The sequence below is a fragment of the Armigeres subalbatus genome, chromosome 2 (assembly GCF_024139115.2).
Source record: "Armigeres subalbatus isolate Guangzhou_Male chromosome 2, GZ_Asu_2, whole genome shotgun sequence".
Taxonomy (NCBI): domain Eukaryota; kingdom Metazoa; phylum Arthropoda; class Insecta; order Diptera; family Culicidae; genus Armigeres; species Armigeres subalbatus.
Genome location: NC_085140.1, coordinates 343,449,430 through 343,471,994, shown reverse-complemented (window position 1 = coordinate 343,471,994; position 22,565 = coordinate 343,449,430). Strand labels below are relative to the sequence as shown.

At 37.5% G+C, this 22,565-nt stretch overlaps 1 protein-coding gene across 4 annotated transcripts in view; it reads left to right on the top strand.

Annotated features, from left to right (window-relative positions):
- LOC134212866 (protein mothers against dpp-like) overlaps positions 1-22,565 on the top strand; it is a 121,890-nt gene that overhangs the window by 77,829 nt on the left and 21,496 nt on the right. Inside the window, exon 1 of one of the 4 annotated variants that reach the window (XM_062691120.1) lies at positions 15,153-15,477. The exons of 2 other annotated variants lie outside the window; for them this stretch is intronic. In XM_062691120.1, coding sequence (XP_062547104.1) covers positions 15,459-15,477 — 19 coding nt within the window. In that variant the 5' untranslated portion in view covers positions 15,153-15,458. Of the gene's footprint in view, positions 1-15,152; positions 15,478-22,565 lie in introns of those variants that run through there. One more of the 4 variants, XM_062691119.1, reaches the window with a different exon arrangement.

The following is a 22,565-nucleotide window of genomic DNA, read 5'->3' as shown; positions in this document are numbered from 1 at the left end:
CGTGTCTTGTCACATAATATGACGTTAGGGTGGTTTGTGATGTGAATTTAGGCATTTATTTGCGTGAACTTCCGTTCAATTCGGATGTCCCATCCGGAAAGATCAATTTTTCTGGCTAATTAACACAGTCCGGTTTCAACAAACATGTCCTTTCAACCTTTTGGGGTACCACCCCACACCAACAGATTGGCTGGAGATCGAAAATCTCTCCTTATGCCCGATTGAGATTCATCGCGCGCGAATACGAGAGAGTCCGCTAGCACGCGCGTGTGGAACAAAAACAACCCATAGAAGCCACTATGCTGCTGCTTGATTGCGGCTCTGTGGGGAAAAAGCTGCTAAACCGTTTACGCCGCACCAGTTTGATCCCGGACGCTCCTTCAAGCGGTTCGATTCGAACTGGCTGGTTCACGCGCGCGTTTGCTGGCCCGTTTGTGACCTCAACGTTGTTTATGTTTGATACATGCACGCCAGTGTTGTTGGTTATTGGAAGTTCGCTGATGTTGGGTACCAGTTTCTTGAAATTCGCACTTGAAATGTAAACAATCACGCGACCACTCTCTGGCGGATATTCGGTGTGGTCTTGGCGCATGGAGCGGTTACAAAAAAACAGCCAAACTGATAACATTTGTGTTAAACTTTTTCGCTCCATTCTACTGGTCGTACGTTTGTTGTTGTTGTTTTCGCTGTGATTGCAATTAGCGATGGTGATGGTGCTGACGGTGGTGTGTTGGTGCCAAAAGTGGGTGGAATTGGACACCATTGTGCGCGGCGTCGTTGTTGTCGGTGGTGGCGGGGCGGTGATTGCTCCTCACGGGATAATGATTTAAGGAACCCTGAGGGGGGATAGGATGTTATGCGCGCGCGGAACAGCAAGAAAAGGCCAAGTGAGCAGAAACGTGCGAAGCAAATCGAACGAAGCGAGCACAGGCCATGATTGGTAGCATAAAAGTTTCGAATGTTTGTTGTGTATAGTGGAAACTGTTGTTGTTGGTTCGTTTGTTTGGCGTGTGGATTTCCCTCTCGGTTCCTGTTGCCGCCCGGTGGTGCTCCTCCAGCTGTGATAGATAGGAAGTTTCTGTCCGTGATTTGAGTTCAATAAAGTTCTTGTTCGATAGACACACGTGCAGAAATTGTAATAGGTCTAACCTTTAAAATTTTAGAAAACTGGTTGGATGATCTTGATGAATTGAGTGGTTGTTGGCGTTGTCGCATAACAAAAATAACAGTAAGAAAACTGTCCTTGGGTTTTATGAAAGCAAAACAAATGGATAGCTACACGAAAATAAGCGGTGGCTGAAATATTACATAGGTACCTAGCTTGCACTAATTTCAAACATAGCACAATGGGGAAATTCGATTTCAAAGGTGGAAAAAATTGATAACTTTCTTCACAAACAACTTACAGAAGAGATAAAGAGCTTATTGGAAAGAGAATTTTGCAAAGAATTCAGTGAGTGCTGTTTCATGGATGTGGAACGCTTCTGTATGTAGTTATTGAGCTCGTTTTGCCCTAATTCCCCATATATCGCGAGTTTCCAAACTATTTGTCATTTTATCTTTAAGACATTGTTCTAAAATTGTGTTTATCTCTTCACTGTGGAGCCACAGAATGGCACTAAATATATTTTGTTGGTAAAAGTTGGAAATATAAAGGATTTTGGGGTCAAATAAGCACCAAAGTGCATTTTGTGTGCAATTTTCATGTATTCTGTAAAAATAGTTATATTTACAGATAAGTGTTGATATCATTGTCTCAAAGTGTTGAACAGATATTGACAAATGTTTGCCGAACAAAATTAATTAAATAAATCGTTTCACAAATGTTTTATTTGGTTATTTATTGAGTAAAAAACTATTTTTAAATTTTTTTGAATAGCTCCGATGCCAAACATTTCCAAACCATACCCGATAGCACAACTAGACAAGAATAGTCATATGTTATGAGTCTTGATGTGATCATAGATAGGAGGTGATGGGAGATACTCTTTTTTCTTACCTTTTTGCACAAATTCCCCTATGAAATAATATAGCTCAATGATTCTGAGCAAGGAAATGATGTAGTAATGTTAATTTAAGTGATATTTTCCAATGATATAATGAATAAAACAAATAATCATATAATTAATTAAAAATATTGAATTATAGGGGATTTAGGGGTCATATAGCTCATTTAATGTAACTTTTTATACAAAATAATATAACATTTCTCACGAGCGACTCACAGATAAGGTTAAGGGCTTATTCGAAAGCAAATTTTCTAAGAATTTTCTAAGAAATTTTCTAAGAAAAAAAAGTTGGAAATCTAAGGGATTTTGGGGTCAAATAATCATCAAACTGCATCTATGTGAATTTTTCCTGTATTCTGTAAAAAATAATAACACCCAAAAAATCATTTGCACTGTATTACGTCGAATGATAATTTTGGGTTAATATACGGTGATTTAAAAACTTGTACGCATTGATGTAGCTCTACATATGGTCAATTTTGGCGAAATCTACAGCCTATTGATTATTCAGATATTTGCAGATAATAGTAGATATTATTGTCATACATTTTTTTAACAGAAATTGATATCATAAAAAAACAAATATCCATAAATTACATTAAAAATGGATATTTAAGGCATTTTGGGACAAATAAGTAAAAAAAAATCATTAGTTATGTATTTAAAAAAAAAGGTTCTTAGCTCTGAACCCTTGGATTTTTTTTCAGTGCAATCTACGAATATTTGTTATTTTTATAGTATCATTGACTAATTATAATTGAATCAATGTTACTCCATCATTTCTTAACCCAGAATCATTGAGCTGTATTATTTCATAAGGGGAATTTGGGCGAAACGTCATGAGAAAAGAATATTTCCTATCTATTCCTATCTATTATCACATCGACTAATATATTTACTCTTATCTAGTTGTGCAAACGGGTATGGTTTGGGAATGATTGGCATCGGCACTTTTCAGAAGCATTCAGAAAATCGGATTTTACCCAAAAAATCACAACACAAAACACTTGCGAAATTATTTACTTCATTAGTAACTGTTTCGCAAACATTTATCAATGTCTGTAGAACATTTTGGGAGGATAATAATATTTTTATTAATTTTTACAGAATGCATGAAAAATTCACGTAAAGTGCAATTTATTACTTATTTAACCCCAAAATTTCTTAAATTTCCAACTTTTACCAACAAAGCATGTATAGTGCTTTTCTATGGATCTATAATGAAGAGGAGAACACATCTTTAGTGCAATACCTGAAAGATAAAAGCACGAAAAATATGATAAACTGTGATGTATGGGGCATTGGGGCAAAACGAGCTTAATAACTTCATACAGAAGTGTCTCACGTCTATAAAACATCTCTCACTAAATTTCTTGGAAAACTCCCTTCCGAATAAGCCCTTAATCTTCTATGTGCGTCGTCCGTGAAAAATGTTAACCTATTTTGAATAAAAAAATTAGATTAAATGAGCTGTATGACCCCTAAATCCCCTATAATTCAATATTTTTTAATGAATTATATGATAATTTGTTATTTTCATTAAATCTTTGGAAAATATCACTTAAATTAACATTACTACATCATTTCTTAACTCAGAATAATTGAGCTATATTATTTCATAGGGAATTTGTGCAAAAGATAATAAAAAAGAGTATCTCCCATCACCTCCTATCTATGATCACATCAAGACTCATAACATATGACTATTCTTGTCTAGTTGTGCTATCGGGTAGGGTTTGGAAATGTTTGGCATCGGTGCTATTTAAAAGTTTTTAAAAATCGTTTTTTAATCAATAAATAACCAAATAAAACATTTGTGAAACGATTTATTTCATTAATTTTTGTTCGGCAAACATTTGTCAATATCTGTTCAACACTTTGAGACAATAATATCAACACTTATCTGTAAATATAACTATTTTTTACAGAATACATGAAAATTGCACACAAAATGCACTTTGGTGCTCATTTGACCCCAAAATCCCTTAAATTTCCAACTTTTACCAACAAAATATATTTAGTGCCCTTCTGTGGATCCACAGTGAAGAGATAAACACAATTTTAGAACAATGTCTTAAAGATAAAATGACAAATAGTTTGGAAACTCGCGATATATGGGGCATTAGGGCAAAACGAGCTCAATAACTACATACAGAAGCGTTCCACATCCATGAAACAGCACTCACTGAATTCTTTGCAAAATTCTCTTTCGAATAAGCTCTTTATCTCTTCTGTAAGTTGTTCGTGAAGAAAATTATCAATTTTTTCCACCTTTGAAATCGAATTTCCCCATTGTGCATAGTTTTGCATAGAAGAAAAGAAGCTGATTGTTTTTTAGTACTATTTTTTCACAATGTATACAATGTTTTCAATAGGAATAGGGGTATTGCCCAAGTGGATGTTCCTGTAATAAAAAGCTATAAATAGTTTTCTATTCAAAACAGCTTCTTTTGATTTCAGGACAAATTCTTTTGTATTTTATTGCAATGCGTAGGGGAGAGAATTTCGGGTTGGAAATGTTATTAGACGGACATCAAAACATACACCACATTTGTTCTAGACAATCTCACCGAAATTTCTTGAGAAATTCCAGTGGGAATTATTTTAGAATTTCTCTGGTTTTCCCCGCAGAAAATCCAATATTAAATTTAAGAAACTGTTGGGGTCTCCAGTTAGCTCTGCAAGCAAAGGCGTAGGATTGCTAATTCGGAAATGAGAAGTTCGATTCTCGGTCTAGTTTTGGATGTTTTCGGGTAGGGACCATTCTCGAATTAAGAAATTAAGAAAGATTCTGAAGTCCTGAAGGATTTCAGAAAGACATCCCTGAGGAAGTTCCTGAAGAATTTTCCGATTCAATTTCGCTTGAATTTCTCATTAGGTTTCCTGGAGGAATACTCGAAGAAATTTCGCGAAGGAATTTTGAATGAAGAAAGCTTTGGATTTGTGTTTTTCGAAGGGAGCTCTAAAATAATTTCAAATTGAAAAACCAAAATAATTCTAGTAGAAATTTTCCATAGCCAGTCTAGGAGCTATTTATTTTATTCATGAAGAACAATTCCCACATTTGCTGAAAGATTATGTCAGGTGGGTTGTTTAGAAAGAAAAAAAATGTTTATGTTTGGCCGAATTGTATATCCTAATGGCCAAGTTGATCTATAAAATTCATTACAAAGACATTTTCCCAAAATATTTTTGAAATTTTTTGTTTTTGTCTCGAAATCAGCTTCATGCTGATTGCAATTGACCCAGCTCGTTGAATAGAGACGTACGTAAAACCTCTATCATGTGTTATTTTACATGCCCTAATTCTTAGGGTGATTCGCATTCGAATAAAATTCATTAACTTCATCAAGCTTTCAGAGGCACATAACTCCAGGATCAAGCGACTGACAACATTGAAAAGCAGTTTTACTTTTTTATTCAGTAGTAGCATGCACAAGAAATGGTTTTTTTTCAGGTGTGTTAATCCCCTATAACAGTGCTCCCCAGCATGTTTACTATCGAGGGCCGCATTTCTTTTTTGAACCGTTGAAGCGGGCCGCAGTATATTTTCAATGTTGGTTTTTTATTTCAAACTGAATTTTGAAGCATAACACAACATTTTGAATATAAATAAAATTTCAACAAAATGTGTTATTCCTGTGAATTTCTTCAAATAACAAACTTGTAAGGACATTGAATTCTGCAGGTCTTATCTCCGTAGCTGACTTTAGGTCGACATTATTGTTTTTGCTCTTTCAGACTTGGCAAGAGATTTTTTTTGCAACACCATACTTTCGGCTCAGTTGGTTGAAAGTAATCTAATCTATTTTTCCACTATTTGTCCACTATAAGTTGTCGCGCAAATGTGTGGTATAATAAAAAATAAATATTAAAATGAAAAAAAAAAAAATCTAGATACTCCTTGAATTTTTTAAAGAATGTTTTGAAAATCCTCAAAACGATGCGAATTTAAGTTTGTTGCCCCCTCAAAATATTAATTTTGGGCAAAAAAATCGAGGTGGGGGGAGACATAATTGTTTTTAAATATTTGTATCGGCCTAAGTTATAAATATCACAATGTGTTAAAATAATATTGAGTTTTTGATATGCTCTTCTAGTCGGGTTTGTACCGCCAAAAACACGAGGCGAGTGCTAGTTTCTGGACATCTACAATAAGAAATGAGATTTGTGTTGTTGTCGTTTTTCATAGCAACGAGCTTTTTTGGATCTAGTACTCATTTTAATTTTCCTTCCATTCCTCGATCTCTCCCTCTCTTCCTCACGATGATTCCTTTATATTTGGTAGACGGTGGGAATCATAGCATAAAATTAGGGTGGTCGGTATTGGTCATTTTTGACAAATACCGGTATTCGGTATTTGGTGGAGTCAATACCGGTAAAACCGGTAAAATACCGGTTTTTGTGAAAATTTCAGGAATTAAATGAAAAACTTATTATTTGGACTTTTGGATGAAAAACAATATTTGTTGAGAAACTTCGAATGTTAAAATCATTTTTTGTTGAGCTGAGAAAAGCGAAACTTAAGTAATTAATTGGTTTAGTAACTAACATACTGAGTGACTCATCTCCCAATCCGCATTGGATTTTGTTGGCAATGTGGGCTTCGTGGCCGTGCGGATAGCGACATTAATCGTCTTGACGCATATGCTATGGAATGTGGGTTCGATTCCCGCCCGGTAAAGAGAAAACTTTTCGAGATCGAAAAATTCTCCAATTCTCCAGTCCGTTGTCTCATGCTAGGTGTTAAGTGTTCAGTCTGTACGACTTCTGGTCGAAGACGGTGTCCCTTTCTTTAATTGTTGCCAACTACTGAGAATCCTTTTTTTTGGTTCAACCGAAGTTGGACGAATGGTTCGAAAGCCGTCAAAAATCAGATCAAAAATCCCTTAATCCTTTCAGAGACATTTTCTTCTTACCGATCCTCAGGAATGGTCATTGTCTCAGTTTCAACGATCGCATCAGGAATGATTAGATGCTTCAATATATTGTCCGCTTTCTTAATTAAAGTAGCTTTAGATGTCTTGAAGAAAATCGTCTCTGATCAATTGCTTTACGGCAGAATTATTCAAAAAACAAAAAGATCGTGCAGAACTCACGGCAGAGTAGTTCCACAGCAGCATGAACAGGTTCGGGGGCCTAAATTATTTCCCCAACCGCTAAAAAATTATCACCGAAGTTTAATTCGGGTTAAAGCTTCAACTCATAGATCCGTTTGAACGTAGATAACATACTATTTTAGCGTGCTTTGGGGTCAGCCACTTATTCAAATTATTTTCCGAATTCAGAACGGACATAGTTTTGCAGCAAATCGTGTTTTACGTTTTTCTGAGAAATACTACTAGGCTTAGTGATGAACTCTTGTAATAAGAAAAATAACTTTATTTAATATTTAGAAAAAAAACTGCTATGGTACGTACCTTTTTCACAATTTAATTTATTGTGAGAAAATTCTTGACGATGTCAACAATGTTCATTGAAGAAAAAAGTCATTGGCAGTTTGACAGATGGCTAAGAGAATGAAGCAACATGTATGATTAATGTCGATGATAATCGATTTTTGCTGTAGGTGAGTTTCGTCGATGATGCTTACTTAGGAAAGGTTCATCCATGCGCACATGTTGTATTTTTTGCACTATGAGTCTTTACTGCTTGTAACCTAATATATCTCCCATCTATGCTGGATTTCCTATTTATATGGGACAGATATGCGATTACATGCAGTTTAGCTGATATATGTAGGTGGAAACTATTCGAGATTTTTGATTCTGACAGCAAAATTTGAAATACCGAAAATACCGGTATTTTCCGTCTCTAAAACCGGTATTTTCGGTATCCAAAATTGGCCGGTAATACCGGTATTACCGGTTTCGGTACTACCGGTTAGACCACCCTACATAAAATATTCACTTTCATGAAGCACGTTCACTCCGACTTTTGACATTCGTGTTTTGATTATTCAAAACATAGAATGACTTACTCAGTTTACTTCTTCATAAATTCATTCAATTGATTACGACTGAGTATGGTAATTGCGCGCGAAAAAAACAAAATAAGGCTTGATTATATTGACATTTGGCGCTAAAAATGCCCCTCAATTGAACGTCGGGATTAGATCTATGCGTGTATTTATTTAAATCATTAAACATGTGTTCAGTTTTACGATTATTTAATAATTTGTGATATTCAAATAAATACTCACTGACCCATATTCATTCTGAAAATTGACGGTGTAGAGCCAAGCCGTAGAGAAAAAACCAACTCCGGACCAATCCGGACCAATCAAGATATATAAATTTCTGGAGGTGGTCTATCGGTAGTTTGGTGACACTGGATTATTTGGTTAGACCAATAAATTTCAAGTAGGTTAAGTTACCATCATTACTGAAATCCCTTGCTGCAAATTCTGGTATTCAGCATGCCGTTAGGTGCGTGCCGCCATTTCAAATACTCATCCTCGTTAAAGTTCTATTTGATTATACATACCCAAGAGAAAAAATCGAATTCAAATTAGTATGGGAAATTTTTTTCAATTTTTTTGATGGCCGCCCTCTTTTTCGGTTCTATTTGATGCCCTGATGCTCTGGACAAAATTTCAGCCAAATCGGCCAACGTTTGGGCGGTGCTAAGCTCGTTGGAAGTTTATATACAAAAATGTATGCAGGAACATCCAAAAACAGTAAATTGCAGCTGGACTACACAACTTACGATCAAGAACTATGATACTCATTCAGATCTTAGAGAATTTAATACAGAATGTTATGCAGCAAACCGCGAGAAGATTAGAGTGGGACCGGCTTAGATATTAGCATTTCTCTGAAGAGGGGTTTGAGAAAATTTCGTTTCCTTGCCTTTGAAAAGAAATAAATTCACTCCTACAACACTCCAGTAAATGCTAATATCTTTACGTAATAAACTCTAATCTTCTCGCGGTTTTCAGCATAACATTCTATATTTAATTCTACACTAACTGAATGAGTATCAGGACTCTTGATCGTAAATTGTGCCGTCCAACTGCTGTCCAAATCACTGTTTTTGGATGTTTCTGCATACATTTTTCCATATAAACTTCCAACGAGCTTAGCACCGCCCAAACGTTGACTGATTTGGCTGAAATTTTGTCCAGAGCACCAAGGCAGGGCGGCCCATAAAAAAATAGGAAAAGTGTTTTTTGAGCCACCCTACTGCTCATCGAATATTCTACGGCTTCGCTTTGCCATAGAATTCATATAATTTTCTGGTTTAATGGAATCGAAAATGTCACTGCATCAAATTGAATCGTAATGGCAGCAAAATAAAATTTCTATTTAAAATTAGAAATTTTCCATAAACAATTAGGAAATTGCCAATAAAGAAATCAGGGTATGAACAATAAATAATTATAACATTTCCACAAATAAAACAAAATTTCCATAAACAATTTAGAATTTTCCACAAAACAAAAATAAATAAGCACTTTTAAAAGCAAAAATAGCAATTATAAAAGAGGAATTTTCCATAAAGAAATGAAAATGTTCCACGAAAAAATACAAAATTTCCATAAATAAATCAATATTAGCAATAAACAATTACAAAATTTTCCACAAAATAAATATTTCTTTTCCATAAAAAAATAAAAAATTTCCACAAAATAATCAATAAAGAGCAATAAAAAAATAAGAAAATTTCCGTAAAAAAATACAAGAAAGCAATAAAGCCGATGAAATTTTACATGAACTTTAAACGCTTTTAAAGAAGGGGTCATCTATGGAAAAAGCACAGTTTGATTGCTTTTCTGTATTACTTTATGGAAATTTTCTTATTTTTTTATTGCTCTTTATTGATCATTTTGTAGACAGAATAAAGTTAATTGGTTCAGTGCGTGTTGGCTCTTGTTTCGGACGGCAGAACGATCGCGCGATTTGCCGAAATTTTGTGTTTTGCATTGCGCGGCCGGTAATAAAGTTAATTAGTTCAGTGCGTGCTGGCTCTTGTTTCGGACGGCAGAACGATCGCGCGATTTGCCGAAATTTTGTGTTTTGCATTGCGCGGCCGGTAATAAAGTTAATTAGTTCAGTGCGTGTTGGCTCTTGTTTCGGACGGCAGAACAATCGCGCGATTTGCCGAAATTTTGTGTTTTGCATTGCGCGGCCGGTAATAAAGTTAATTAGTTCAGTGCGTGCTGGCTCTTGTTTCGGACGGCAGAACGATCGCGCGATTTGCCGAAATTTTGTGTTTTGCATTGCGCGGCCGGTAATAAAGTTAATTAGTTCAGTGCGTGTTGGCTCTTGTTTCGGACGGCAGAACGATCGCGCGATTTGCCGAAATTCTGTGTTTTGTTTTGTTTTTCCCTTAGGACGGTTCGTAAGTAAATTGATGAATATATTTTATTACTTTTACAGCATATACTGTTATTGACAAACGCTCTATATTGTCGAATAGAGCTCCCTTTTATTCACCTTTCCCACTAACACAAATTTTCCTTCCCGAGACATCTATGAAGGTAGTATGGGTTCCCTGCATCTTCACTAGTAGATGTTGAACTAACATTCCTTCCCTTCCTTCCGTGATTGTAAGGACGTGGCCAGGTATACAACTGCTACTGTATAGAAAAAGGTACTAATCCCAAGTACCAATTTGCGACAATATATAGTAGATTGCTCAGTTCAAGCTCTGTCTGGTAAGGGGCGGGTGTCGCGGTTCTCTTCGTCGACTTCCCTCATTTGAATGAAAGTGACAGGCAGGGAGTTTCTTTGCAGTTTATCACCTCAGAATGCAAGTTCGCATTGTTTTCTTTCGTTCTGAAGTGATAAACCACAGAGAGATCTGCTGCTTGTCACTTTTGTTTTAGGGGGTCGACGGGAGAGAGTCTTCTCTTGCGACATTCGCCCTTATTCCGGATGGAGCTTGAATTGAGCATTGTATAGCCACCCACGATTTGTACAATCACATATGCTATGCTATGCTTATGCTTTATTGATCATTTTGTAGACAAAGTTTATTTTTTCATGGAAAAAATATATTTATTTTGTGGAAAATTTTGAATTTATTTATTGATAATATTGATTTATGTATGGAAATTTTGTATTTTTTTTCGTGGTACATTTAATTTTTTTATGGAAAATTTTTATTTTATAATTGCAATTTTTGCTTTTAAAATTGCTTATTTGTTTTTGTTTTGTGGAAATTTTTTAATTGTTTATGGAAATTTTGTTTTATATGTAGAAATTTTATATTTATTTATTGCTCATACCCTGATTTCTTTATTGGCAATTTTCTATTTTTTTTATGGGAATTTTCTAATTGCTTACTGCCGCTAATCGCAAGTCGAGCACATCTGTATATAGCGGCAGTTTACGGGGAGTATTTATTTTAGTCAATCGTAATGGCCCGTTTGCGAACCCCGAAGCTATTCCACATGAAATAAAAAAATTCATCTCAAATCCAAACTCTTCATCACTACTTATCTATTAAACAGTTTGGATTTATTAGTCGCGAACCAAACTATATAAGCTATATAAACCTAAGTCACGCCTTTTTTACAGTCTACTCTGTGTTTCGCCTTTGGCATATTGAAATCCTCCTCTAGAGATTTTTCCCAATTCTTCTTTCCATTTGCATTTCCTGCTCCTTTTCATTTTTTCCACTTCCTTTTCCGTCAGGTAAATGATGAAAAAGACAGTGAAGGCGATGGCACAAATCTCTCAAATTAAGGAGAGCATGCTTCCTGAGCCGACGTTCTGATACCTATATCAGTTATTGACGAAAAAGAGCCTTCCGGAAATTAGTCAAACACAGCAAATATTTTTTTTGAAATTCAACGACGTGTAAATTGCAGCGAATCCCAACAAACGAATAAACACTCGATATTCAATTAAATTTGACTGAATTTTACAAGCAAGCACAGTTTTAATTTATTTATATTTAAAAGAACGTGTTACCTTTATTTGCATGCTCCAAATATGTGCATGGAAATTGATTTAAAATCACAAAATATTTTTTATCTGTGAACGATTGATTACGGATGTAGTCCGCTAGGGAATCGTCTGATAAAAGCTTGAATGTGAATCACTTTGAACCAGAGAAGTTGAGAATAATTTGTCCTTATCTCCCAAACGCGCAGGAGAAATTACCTCAATAATACCTCATTATGTTGTTGATACAATACTCTGTTATGAACCAGCCTTGCATAAGAGGTAAAATACCAAAAAATAATACCAAAAATTAATATGCACAATACTTTAGGCAAAACATACTTTGTTATAACAGTACCAAACACATCATAAATTATTATTCGTTTGGCAATGAAATACGAGCGTTAGATTTTCAAAACATTTCTCGCTTAACTTTTCAAAAGGACCTAAGTAATATTTTTTTCATGAATTAATTTGAATACTGCAATCAATAGCTTTCATGTTGTTCTGTTGATTGCGCTATTCAAATTAAATCATGAAAAAAATGTTACTTAGGTCCTTTTGAAAAGTTAAGCGAGATTTCTACTTCTTAGGAATCTCTAAATTTAAAATTTTCTTTTGAGATAAGGGAAATCCAAAATAGCATTTACATTCCTATATGAAACAGTTTGATAAAGACAAATTAAACGGTTTCATTAACGGCTGGAAATTACAATACATTCAGTAAACAAACACTTTCATATAGTCACCCCACAATTATGAATCATCCAGGAGTCACATGCTTAAACCGCAAATTTTTTAAAACTTGTGTTTAAGTCCAATCTTTTTGGTTCATATCGAGCTCACTTGCACCCATTATTAGTACCTACAATAAGAGGCGCGTTTACGTTTCGAGAAGGGGGAAGAACAGAAAGAGTGTTACTAAATTATGATTAAACATCCCATCCCTTGCGTGCAACGGCATAGGGTTGCCAATCCGGAAATGGCGAGCTACCTTATTATTTTAGACCAGTAAACGCTGGCCCTAACACACAGTAATATTTGATATTTGATTCGGTAGTAGGGTAAAATGACGAATAGTGAATCCTGTAGTAGAGAAGTTTTGTGCTACCTGCTATAATGCGAGGAAATTTCCAACATATTAATTTTGCGTGATATCAAATCAAAAGTTCTGCATCTCGCCTACACGATAAATATATAAAACAATAAAGTACACGACGTTATTCGTTGAAATTAACATTTGAAAGTCTGACTGAATTTGCCCTACAGTAAACCTCCTGAGGGTCCATAATAGAATATTGCTTCTCTATACATAGTAGATACTCCATTTGATATTCATTATCCTTGGCAGTCCAATAGACGAATTCAATATATCCTATTGAAATATTATTTAAATTAATGCATGGCACTCAAGTAAAAATTTCGTTTCCAAATATCGGGAAACTCCATCTATAATGCTATTTTGATTAATTTGTGGGCGATCCATATTTGGAGAGTGAATGTATCATAACTGTTCCTATATGAGATGCTTTCCATATCTGACAACAGTCAAACAGTCAAATCATAACTCATAACTTTTAAATTATTACCTTTTAATCGTTGAGAATTATATAATTTATAGATAATAAAAACGATTTTGTTTTATTATTTCTTTCGCCATATAATAAGCGATCGTAAAGTGCGTGTGCAGAATATCACTTCATTGCGGCTCGATTCCGACGAAAGAAAGAGAGCGGACAGAACGTACTGCTGCTCGCGTGTGTTTGTTTGAAATCGTGCATAAACTGTAAAAAACCCAGAATAATCCACCTAGCAGTGATGGTGCCTTTCCTGCGCAAAAAGGTAATAAATGTAGCCTTTACGCTTACACCTAGATGATGTACAAGAAAGGCAAAACAGTTACACCGTCTAATGTTATGATAGAAAATTTACACTAGTAGACAACAGATGGCGCTGCCAAAAGTTTCTTGAATTCCTATGTTCGAATTTTGACTTTCGGACAATTTCATAGTACTATGAAACTGAACGAAGAGCATGCTTACGCCTAAATGCGCGCAACACGAGCATCTTTATAGTACGATGAAACTCGTAATGGGGGCAAGCCACGGATAAACACGGAGCAAGGAAACGGATAAAAAATATTCATAGATGCAAGGCATTTTCAGAACACATTATTGTGCTATGTGATTATGTCTCATCACTATTTTAATATTATCTATTTTTACAATTCGCAATTATTATGAAATTCAATAGTGATCAAAAGCGTTTTAGTCTCTGCCGGATGCAACTTGTTGCAAGAAAATCAGTTAAGAGCTTCTATGTGAAAATTTGGCTAATGTTTTTATGGCATTTTGTGCACACACACACACACACACATACACACACACACACACGCACACGGACAGACAGACATTTGTTCAGCTCATCGAGCTGAGTCGAATGGTATATAACACTATGGGTCTCCGGGACTTCTATCAAAAGTACGAATTTGAGTGAAATGATAGCCTTTCGGTACAACTTAGTTGTACGAGAAAGGCAAAAAGAGGCAGAGGAGTTTCGCGGAGAATCGAATTGCGGAAGAAAGCTAATGCTCGAGAACCGTCAGCAGCGGCCGGCGACCGGGACTGTGGATGGGGAATTCACCACCATCGTTCGCACATGTCTATCTCTAAGCGCTGAGAAAGAAGTGATTTACAACAAGTGATGTGATTGTGCGTTGCGTTCTTCATTTTTTTTCCGCAAAGTAGATGTGCTTCCACGGGCTGTCATCTCGGTTAAACCATATGTATGAGATAACAACGTGAATGTTGCGTAATAAAGTCGTTATAATTTTCCGATATCCAGTTTTTATGTTTAAACGTCTGAAATAACTAATACATTGAAGAAAACACATTTTTACAATTGCAAGATTTTTTCCTTTCTAGCATTTTAAAGGTTTGGAAATTGCACAATTTGGACCGTAAAAAAGTAAATTTGTAAAAAGTGTTTTTCTAACTTTTTATTTATCTATACGGCGGATAATTGTATTTGTCATTACACTTCAGACATATTTAGAAAATTGTATGGAATATGGAATCATTTTTTTTGTTTAAATCTACATAATTATGACGAGTATATATTTCAATCTTCTGTATGAATTATTGATCATTGGACCCGAAGGAACGAACGAATGGCGATAACAACAACCACAACAACAACAACTGCAAAAACAACAACGATATCTTTCTAGTTTCAAATAGACTCATGAAACAGCTATAATCAGCGAAAAAAAGGAACGAACCTATAGGGAGTACACCGGTTAGATTCGTATATCTTAGATGGAAGTTATTCCGCGATGGGCGATGTAAAGTGAGTTGGTTGTGGCTGTTGATGTTGGCTAGATTGAGGGGCAAATACAGTGAGACAAAAGAAACTAGTTATTACGACAGTTTCTGTGATCGAGTGCACCAACCAGACACAGGGGGATCAGTGTGGAAGGGACCAAGGAATCAGCGGAAAAATCGACGGAAAAAGCACGGAGCGAACGACGACGGTCCACGGTGAGGCCAGATGAAAAATGGCAAATTACACGAACGGTTAGTCGGGGAAGTATTACTACAGATTTGATATATTAATATACAAAGGTTCATTTGGGTTAGATGGCGGTTAGAACGATCGAATGGTTTTACCATGCTGGTCTGTAAAACGTGCGATTGTGGTTATTAGATAAATGATAGGTTTTTATGTGTGTTTTACTCGCAGATCTGAGCTACTTTAAAGCAAATCATTAAGTAACAGCATAAGTGCTTGCTTGGGTATTTGACTTCCTACAGAGCTACACCTGGCGTATAATAGGACTCTATATCTTCGTTGCTCTTGAGTGATGTTCTTCCAGTTTCTTCAATCGTTTGAGATTCTCAGGTCCCCTTTCCACTGTAATAAAAACATAAAAGCGATACTCATAACAACATCATTTTGCTGGCGGATGTGACTTATAAAGCAAAATATATACACATCCTTTGGCATAGAATATATGGCCTCATAAGGGGGATAGTCTTATGGGAGTGAACTAATTTGTTATTAATCCAATTTGTTGTATGGTTACCACAACTGCGCGCTTCGGACTTCGAGCGTACAAAGGGTTCCGTCTCACCATAGGTGTCTCAATTTAAATGTTCCCAAACTGCCGATTACCACCTATCCAAATTTGTCTGCCATGTTTTGGCTGATTATTTTTGATTGATCTCGCCGAGTAAGGTCGGTGGTGAGTCGCGTGCGTATCCGCGGAAAAAAAAGTGTCAGAGGAATTTCGTCAGTTTCCTCTCACGATTAGAGCGACAGCAGCCGTGAGCCGGCCGGCCGGTCTGACAGCGAAGCGATGATGGGTTCGGTTTTGCGCTGACGAACTTATGCAGATGGGATATATTCCTACGCCAACGATTGTCGTAGCGGATCACGCTATGCAAATGAGCGTTGATTGCTTTTGTTTGCTGATATTACTTTTGGTTTCGACGGCAATCGTAAAGATGCTGTGTCTTCCTATATTGCGGTATTATTGTTTTCGTTTGGATGTGGTTTCGAGGCATGCGACATTTGTGGGTTTCGAGAAACACCGGTAAAGTGGTTTGCATTGATCAAGGCTATCTGCTTTTTCTTGTGTATAATTGAGTGAGAAGTATAAGGGGTGAACTGGAGAAACACGCACTTTCAAAGCGAATCCAGTTATCTCTTAGAGTTTCAAACTAATTTATAATGACGTTTTCTGCAATAAATATATGAATAGTTCAAAACACAAAAAAAATGTACTGTTTATAAATCTGTGCATTCGTGAATGATTCAGAACAAGCTTTGAAAATGCTTGAGGGTTGTTTTATCTCAAAGGTGCATAATACCCTACTTTCTTCTATTTATAAAGTCAATGCTTGGATTACTCATTCCAGCACATCATGCGACGAATGAGCTGCAAACCAAAATTATTGTGAAGGAGTCTAAGCTCCAACCGTTCGTCCCCACTCGCATTTTTCATTAAGAATATTTCGAAACCTTTGTGATTGTAAGTGTGTAAACTTAGTTCAACGAGAAACAATTATTATTAAATAGTTAAACATAAGTTTAAAGTAATACGGGGATAAAAATCTCTTCCTCATTCTTCATTATTGGCATTACATCCGTAACTGTGACATTGCCGCTTCGTAACTTTGATCACTTCCGCATTTGAGGTTCACCATTTTTGCATTCCTACGGAAGTCGAGACAATTTTCAAACCGAAGATTCTGAAAACTGAACGAGAATCGAACCCAGCCACCCTCAACATGGTCTTGCTTTATAGCCGCGCGTCCAACCGCTAAACTAAGGGTTCATTCACAAATTACGTAACGCTAAATTTGACGAATTTATACCCCCTCCTTCCCATCGTAACACTTTTGAAATTTTTTTTTGTATGGATCGTAACGATTGAACAATGCCCTCCTCCAACTGCGTTACGTAATTTGTGAACGGCCCCTAAGAAGGTTTTGGTATTTGAATGCGTAATTTTGACGTAGGACTGCGTCTGTGTTTTTATACCGGGTTACACTTTGCGTTTGTGAATATCGTAGACCGTCACGAAAATATGACAAGGCAATGCTTTGAAGACTTATGGTGATTGAAGTTGTCAGTTAACCAGGGTGGCCACCGAACCGGAATAACCGGGAAAAAGGCGGGAAGTTGAAGTCACCGGAAAAAAAGCGGAAAACCCGGGAATTCAGGACATGCATCGGGAAAAATAAATTTTCGTCAATTTGATATATGGAAAAGATTTACTTTTTGCTTATTACTCAGCCGCATTCTGACTGAGTTAGGGGAATTGTTCCGTTTTCCATTTCACTGAACATATATTCTTCTCATCGCAAAACAAAGAAATACAGCACCAATCCCGTCGCTTCTTTTTGCTAACAAGCGTGCTTATTGGTGAAAAAAATCACAAAAATTAGAAACAAACCCAATTTCTTTTTCATTGCTTTGTTTTTGGTGGGATTGAAATAGAAGCTATGGATGAAGTTACGTTTTTATAATTTACTCCAATGACTCCATTCAAAAGTTGCAAAAGAAGGGTCATATAAAAGCAAATCATAGTCGTTCCATACTCTTCCGACCATCCTACTCATAAGTATTAACAAGAACAGTAAGGAATAGAACACAGTGTGGTTGATCTTACTCCGTAATGCACCAAAAAAGGTGTCTACTCAGCATTACATGCCCCGTTAACTGCCTGGCTAATTGTTTTACCCCCAGCCAATTGATCCCCTTGGCACGAATCGCCTGACACATTGGGATTCGGGATTAGGGACGTTGTCAACTTCAGTGTTGTACCAAGCTTGGCGGTATGACCGGATTTACACCGTTTCGCACTACTTATGAGTATCCCAGCGTAACGGCAACTGAATAATATTAGGTTTTAGTGCATGGTGTGTGTCAGGTACAAAATTAAGTAGATCTTTTTCTAATGTCCAAGCTCGCCATTAGACCAGGTACTTGTTTTATTTTTGCTTTTCTCGTACAACAAAGTTGACTTTACTTCGACCGGACTAGCGACTGGCTGGCATACTCCATTCGAACTGAGAAGCAGGAAATGGTTAGGTGTGAGCGCTTCACTTTTTGCGGAATCTAAGCGTAGATATTTATGTGGCCGTGTGTTTACGATGGATTCTGCTTCTGTCAATGCGGTTTGAAAAGTTTCATCATCAGGGTTTCCCGATGTCTTCATGGCTGCCAATGCCAGTTCCACTGAGTGTACTAGCCGCTCCCATATACGTCCCATATGAGGAGCATTAGGCGGACTCAACTTCTACTGTGTGGCTGCGTTTGTGAAGGTTGAAGCCAACTCGTGATTAAGCTTTCGAATTTCTTCGCGCAACTCCTTTCTTGCTCCTTGGGAATTTAGTCCTTGATCAGAGTATATCTCCAATGGTGCACCACGGCGAGCTATAAACCGTCAAATGGCAAGTTTGCATGATTCGGTCGACAACGTAAAGGCTACCTCAAGGTGAACCGCTTTTGTTGTAAGGCAGGTAAATAATGCTGCCCATCTCTTCATGTTCGAGCGACCTATCACTACAGTTACGGGACCGAAGTAGTCCAACCCGGTGAAAGCGAACGCCCTGATATAGGGAGTTTAACGTGCTTCCGGGAGAGGGCTCATCCGAAGTGCTCATGAAACCGCCTTGCGTACCTTACACAATGTACAGAACTTCGCTACTTTCCCCACAGCTACTCTAATCTCCGGCACATGGAATCGTTGCCTGAGCTCGTTCACGATTGTTTCGTTGTTTGTTACTTTACGCATTGTTACGTAGTGATCTTTCGGAAAAATCACCAAAAACTTTGCGTTGTCTGCTACTGCGGAAGCTGCACCAATTCGTCCGTCCTCGCGGGTCAATCCAACTTGTAGATACGTCTCTTCTTCTCAATTTGTTTCGGATGATGCGACGAATCTTTCTGCAGCGCTTCTAGCATAGCAAATTCTTGCGGGTAGACCTCATGTTGAACCAATTAGGGCAATTTAGGCACGGCAAGTTATTTCTCTTTTCAAGACTGTTATTCAGAAATTCTTGCGGGTAGACCTCATGTTGAACCAATTTGAGCAATTCAGGCACGGCAAGTTATTTCTCTTTTCAAGACTGTTATTCAGAAATCGTCCAACATACCCCATTGCTCGCACCAATCGTTCCCATTTGGAAAAGCCTTCAAACTGTACCGTTCCGGTTACGCGCTGCATCGTTGGATCGTTGTTATATTCCGCATTTCTTCTGTTGTGCTCCATTCTTCTTCTTGCCCTGGCCATTCTACTTCATCGTGGTAGAGAAACGATGGTCCACGAAGCCACCGAGATTCTTCGGAGGAATTTGGACCATTGCCCCTTTTTGTTGCCTCAACGGACACATTGAAAGTGACACAGGGCACTTTCCTCCAATCGTTAACGTTCGTGGATTCCAAAATCTCCCCTACCCTGAACGCCACAAACTGGTTAAACCGTTGATCCGCTCTGAGCCAGGCTAACACAATGTTAGATTCAGTCCACTGTATTTTCCTATTTATACGAAGGGTATGACTTGACGTAATTGACTTCATCAACCTTGTACCGATAACAGCTGCTTGGAGCTCAAGCCTTGGCACTGAAAGTTGTTTAAGGGGAGCCACTTTGGTTCTGAACACTACAAGTGTACAAGTGTACAAATGGTTGAGAAGCCTTACTTGCCTTCACAAAAGCGTACAATTCTAGTCTTTTCAAGGCTTCTGGACCATATCCGGGAAAATAACATCTTTGTATTCGTATTTGCTCCAGACTGTGTAATGCCCGTACCCAACGAATTCACGACGCAAACAGTAATTGTGGAATTTTGTCGACCCAAGTCGGCTGCCGGATCTCCAAACTTCTTGGACACATTTTTTCCGTGGATCACGAATTTTGCTACCAATCCAAGAGAGTCGAGAATACTCATTACCAGGCTCAACAACAACAACTCTCTTTAGTACATTCAAAGTTAATTGCCTATATGCTGGGTATTAAGCCACTCGGAGTGGAAATTAATTACTATGTCTGAAACTTGATTATGCATATGTACAACATGTGATAGATTTAGTTCGGAAAAGGTATTGGAGGGTAACCGCCCCTTCGGTGGGCTTTGATCCCTAGGGTCGTGGGATCAAAGCCCACCGAAACGGTTACCCATCTATCACATGTTGTACATATGCATAATCAAGTTTCAGACAACTCTCTTTAGGTGGGATACGTATTCCCGTCCAGCAATCTTTTCAGGTTTTCGCGGAACTGTATTGCTTAAAGATGTCTTCCTGCGGCAACCAACTTATCCCCAAAAATCTCTCAGTCCCAACGTCCTTGCCCACCACGATTTTTTTGGAGTTTCTGATTTTTTTTTCTCGTACAACTAAGTTGTACCGAAAGGCTATCATTTCACTCCGAAAACGAACTTTTCATAGAAGCCTCTGAGACCCATAATACATATACCAATCGACTCAGCTCGACGAGCTGAGCACATATCTGTCTGTCCGTGTGTATGTTTGTGTGTATGTGTGTGTATGTGTGTGCACAAAAACTATAAAAAACATTAGACAACTTTTCGTATAGAAATCCTTAACCGATTTTCTCGCAACAAGTTTCATTCGACAGGAGACAAAACCTTGTTGATCACTATTGAATTTTATAACGATCGGTCATTGCGTTTAAAAGTTATGAAGAAAATGGTACATCGGACCATATAAACCCCATATATAAGGTTGGTGGCTTAACTAAATGCGAGAAAGACACCACCAACGCTAGGTGGATTAATCTGGGTTTTTTTTCTCCAATTTGCTCCAACATATCCACACTATTGGATAACTAGTGTCGGAGTTTAAACCTAGCGTGTTGATGTATCGTTTTAACTTCTCATGGGAGCTCCACTGCTTCGTAGACGCTATCGACACTGTTATAGTCGTCCACATAGTGGTTCTCCAAAATTGCGGTTGCAGTTCGACCAAATTCTTTGGACAATTCAATCGCATTGCGATTCTTCGCAAACTGCACAGAACTTTGGAAACACGTAGCTCCAAATATGGCGAAGTCCAAAACAAACACTTCTGTTTTCCCACACGGATTGTTCCGCCATAAAAATCGTTGTACTCGGTGGACCAGTTTTAAATCCGATTCTTCAGATCTTCCGTTCAGCAGCCATCCTAGATGAGTTTTCACCGCCACAGGTCGACTTCCGCTACCTTAACGAAGCTTCAACGTTGTCTTTAGCTTGGTGTTGTCCAGTACAATTAATATTCCCGGAGTAGCATCATCATAACTTGTGATTGGGAGTCCTTTCAGATTATGGAATTGGGCTTGAAGTTCTTCGAAGTCGATTGTTTGTCGTGGCAGATCTAAACTAGAGACTGTGTGGACATCTTTCTTGATAAAATGTTTACCGTTTTTACTGGAAATCTCCTACGTCACTCTTCTTGACTCTTCTTCCGCACGCCTTACACACCATTAGTCCACTGCATACAGAGAGCAAACACAGCTCCGGTGACCTCAAGTTTCTTGGAAAGGCAGTTTTCTAATAACGTTGTATAACGGGCTTGGTGGTCATGTGGCTACCGCTTCTGCCTCATACGCAGGAGGTCGTGGGTTCAATCCCAGGCCCGTTCCATTCCTCCTACTTTGCATCTTTTCATATAATTCTTTTGTTCTAGCAATCGTTAGAACTGGAAATTTTTTCACACCGTTTCCATCTTCTATATCCCGATATCTACAACTTGATTAGTTCTAACAGGAATCTATTAGACTTCGAAATGAGCAAAAAAAGCTCGTTTCGGCTTCCAATTAGAATATACACCACCCTTTCATTATTATTACATTGACAACCCGTTAACCAAGACGAACCTCTGCCATCAAACCTCTAACCCCCAGATTCCAATAAAATTCCGCAGGAACTCGTGGTGAGTGCATGAGTGTTCTCGGCTTGATGTGGGCGAGTAACTGCATCATCAATTCCTTCCCATACCCGATGACTGGATGACTGTGCTGTACTGCCTATGATCGCATATTTGTAACAATCGACAAAAGTAGGCATGGGAGAAATGGAACGATGAAGTTTGTGATATGCAAAAGTATGCAAATCTCAATGATTTTCTAAAAATTCCCAAAAAATACACAAAC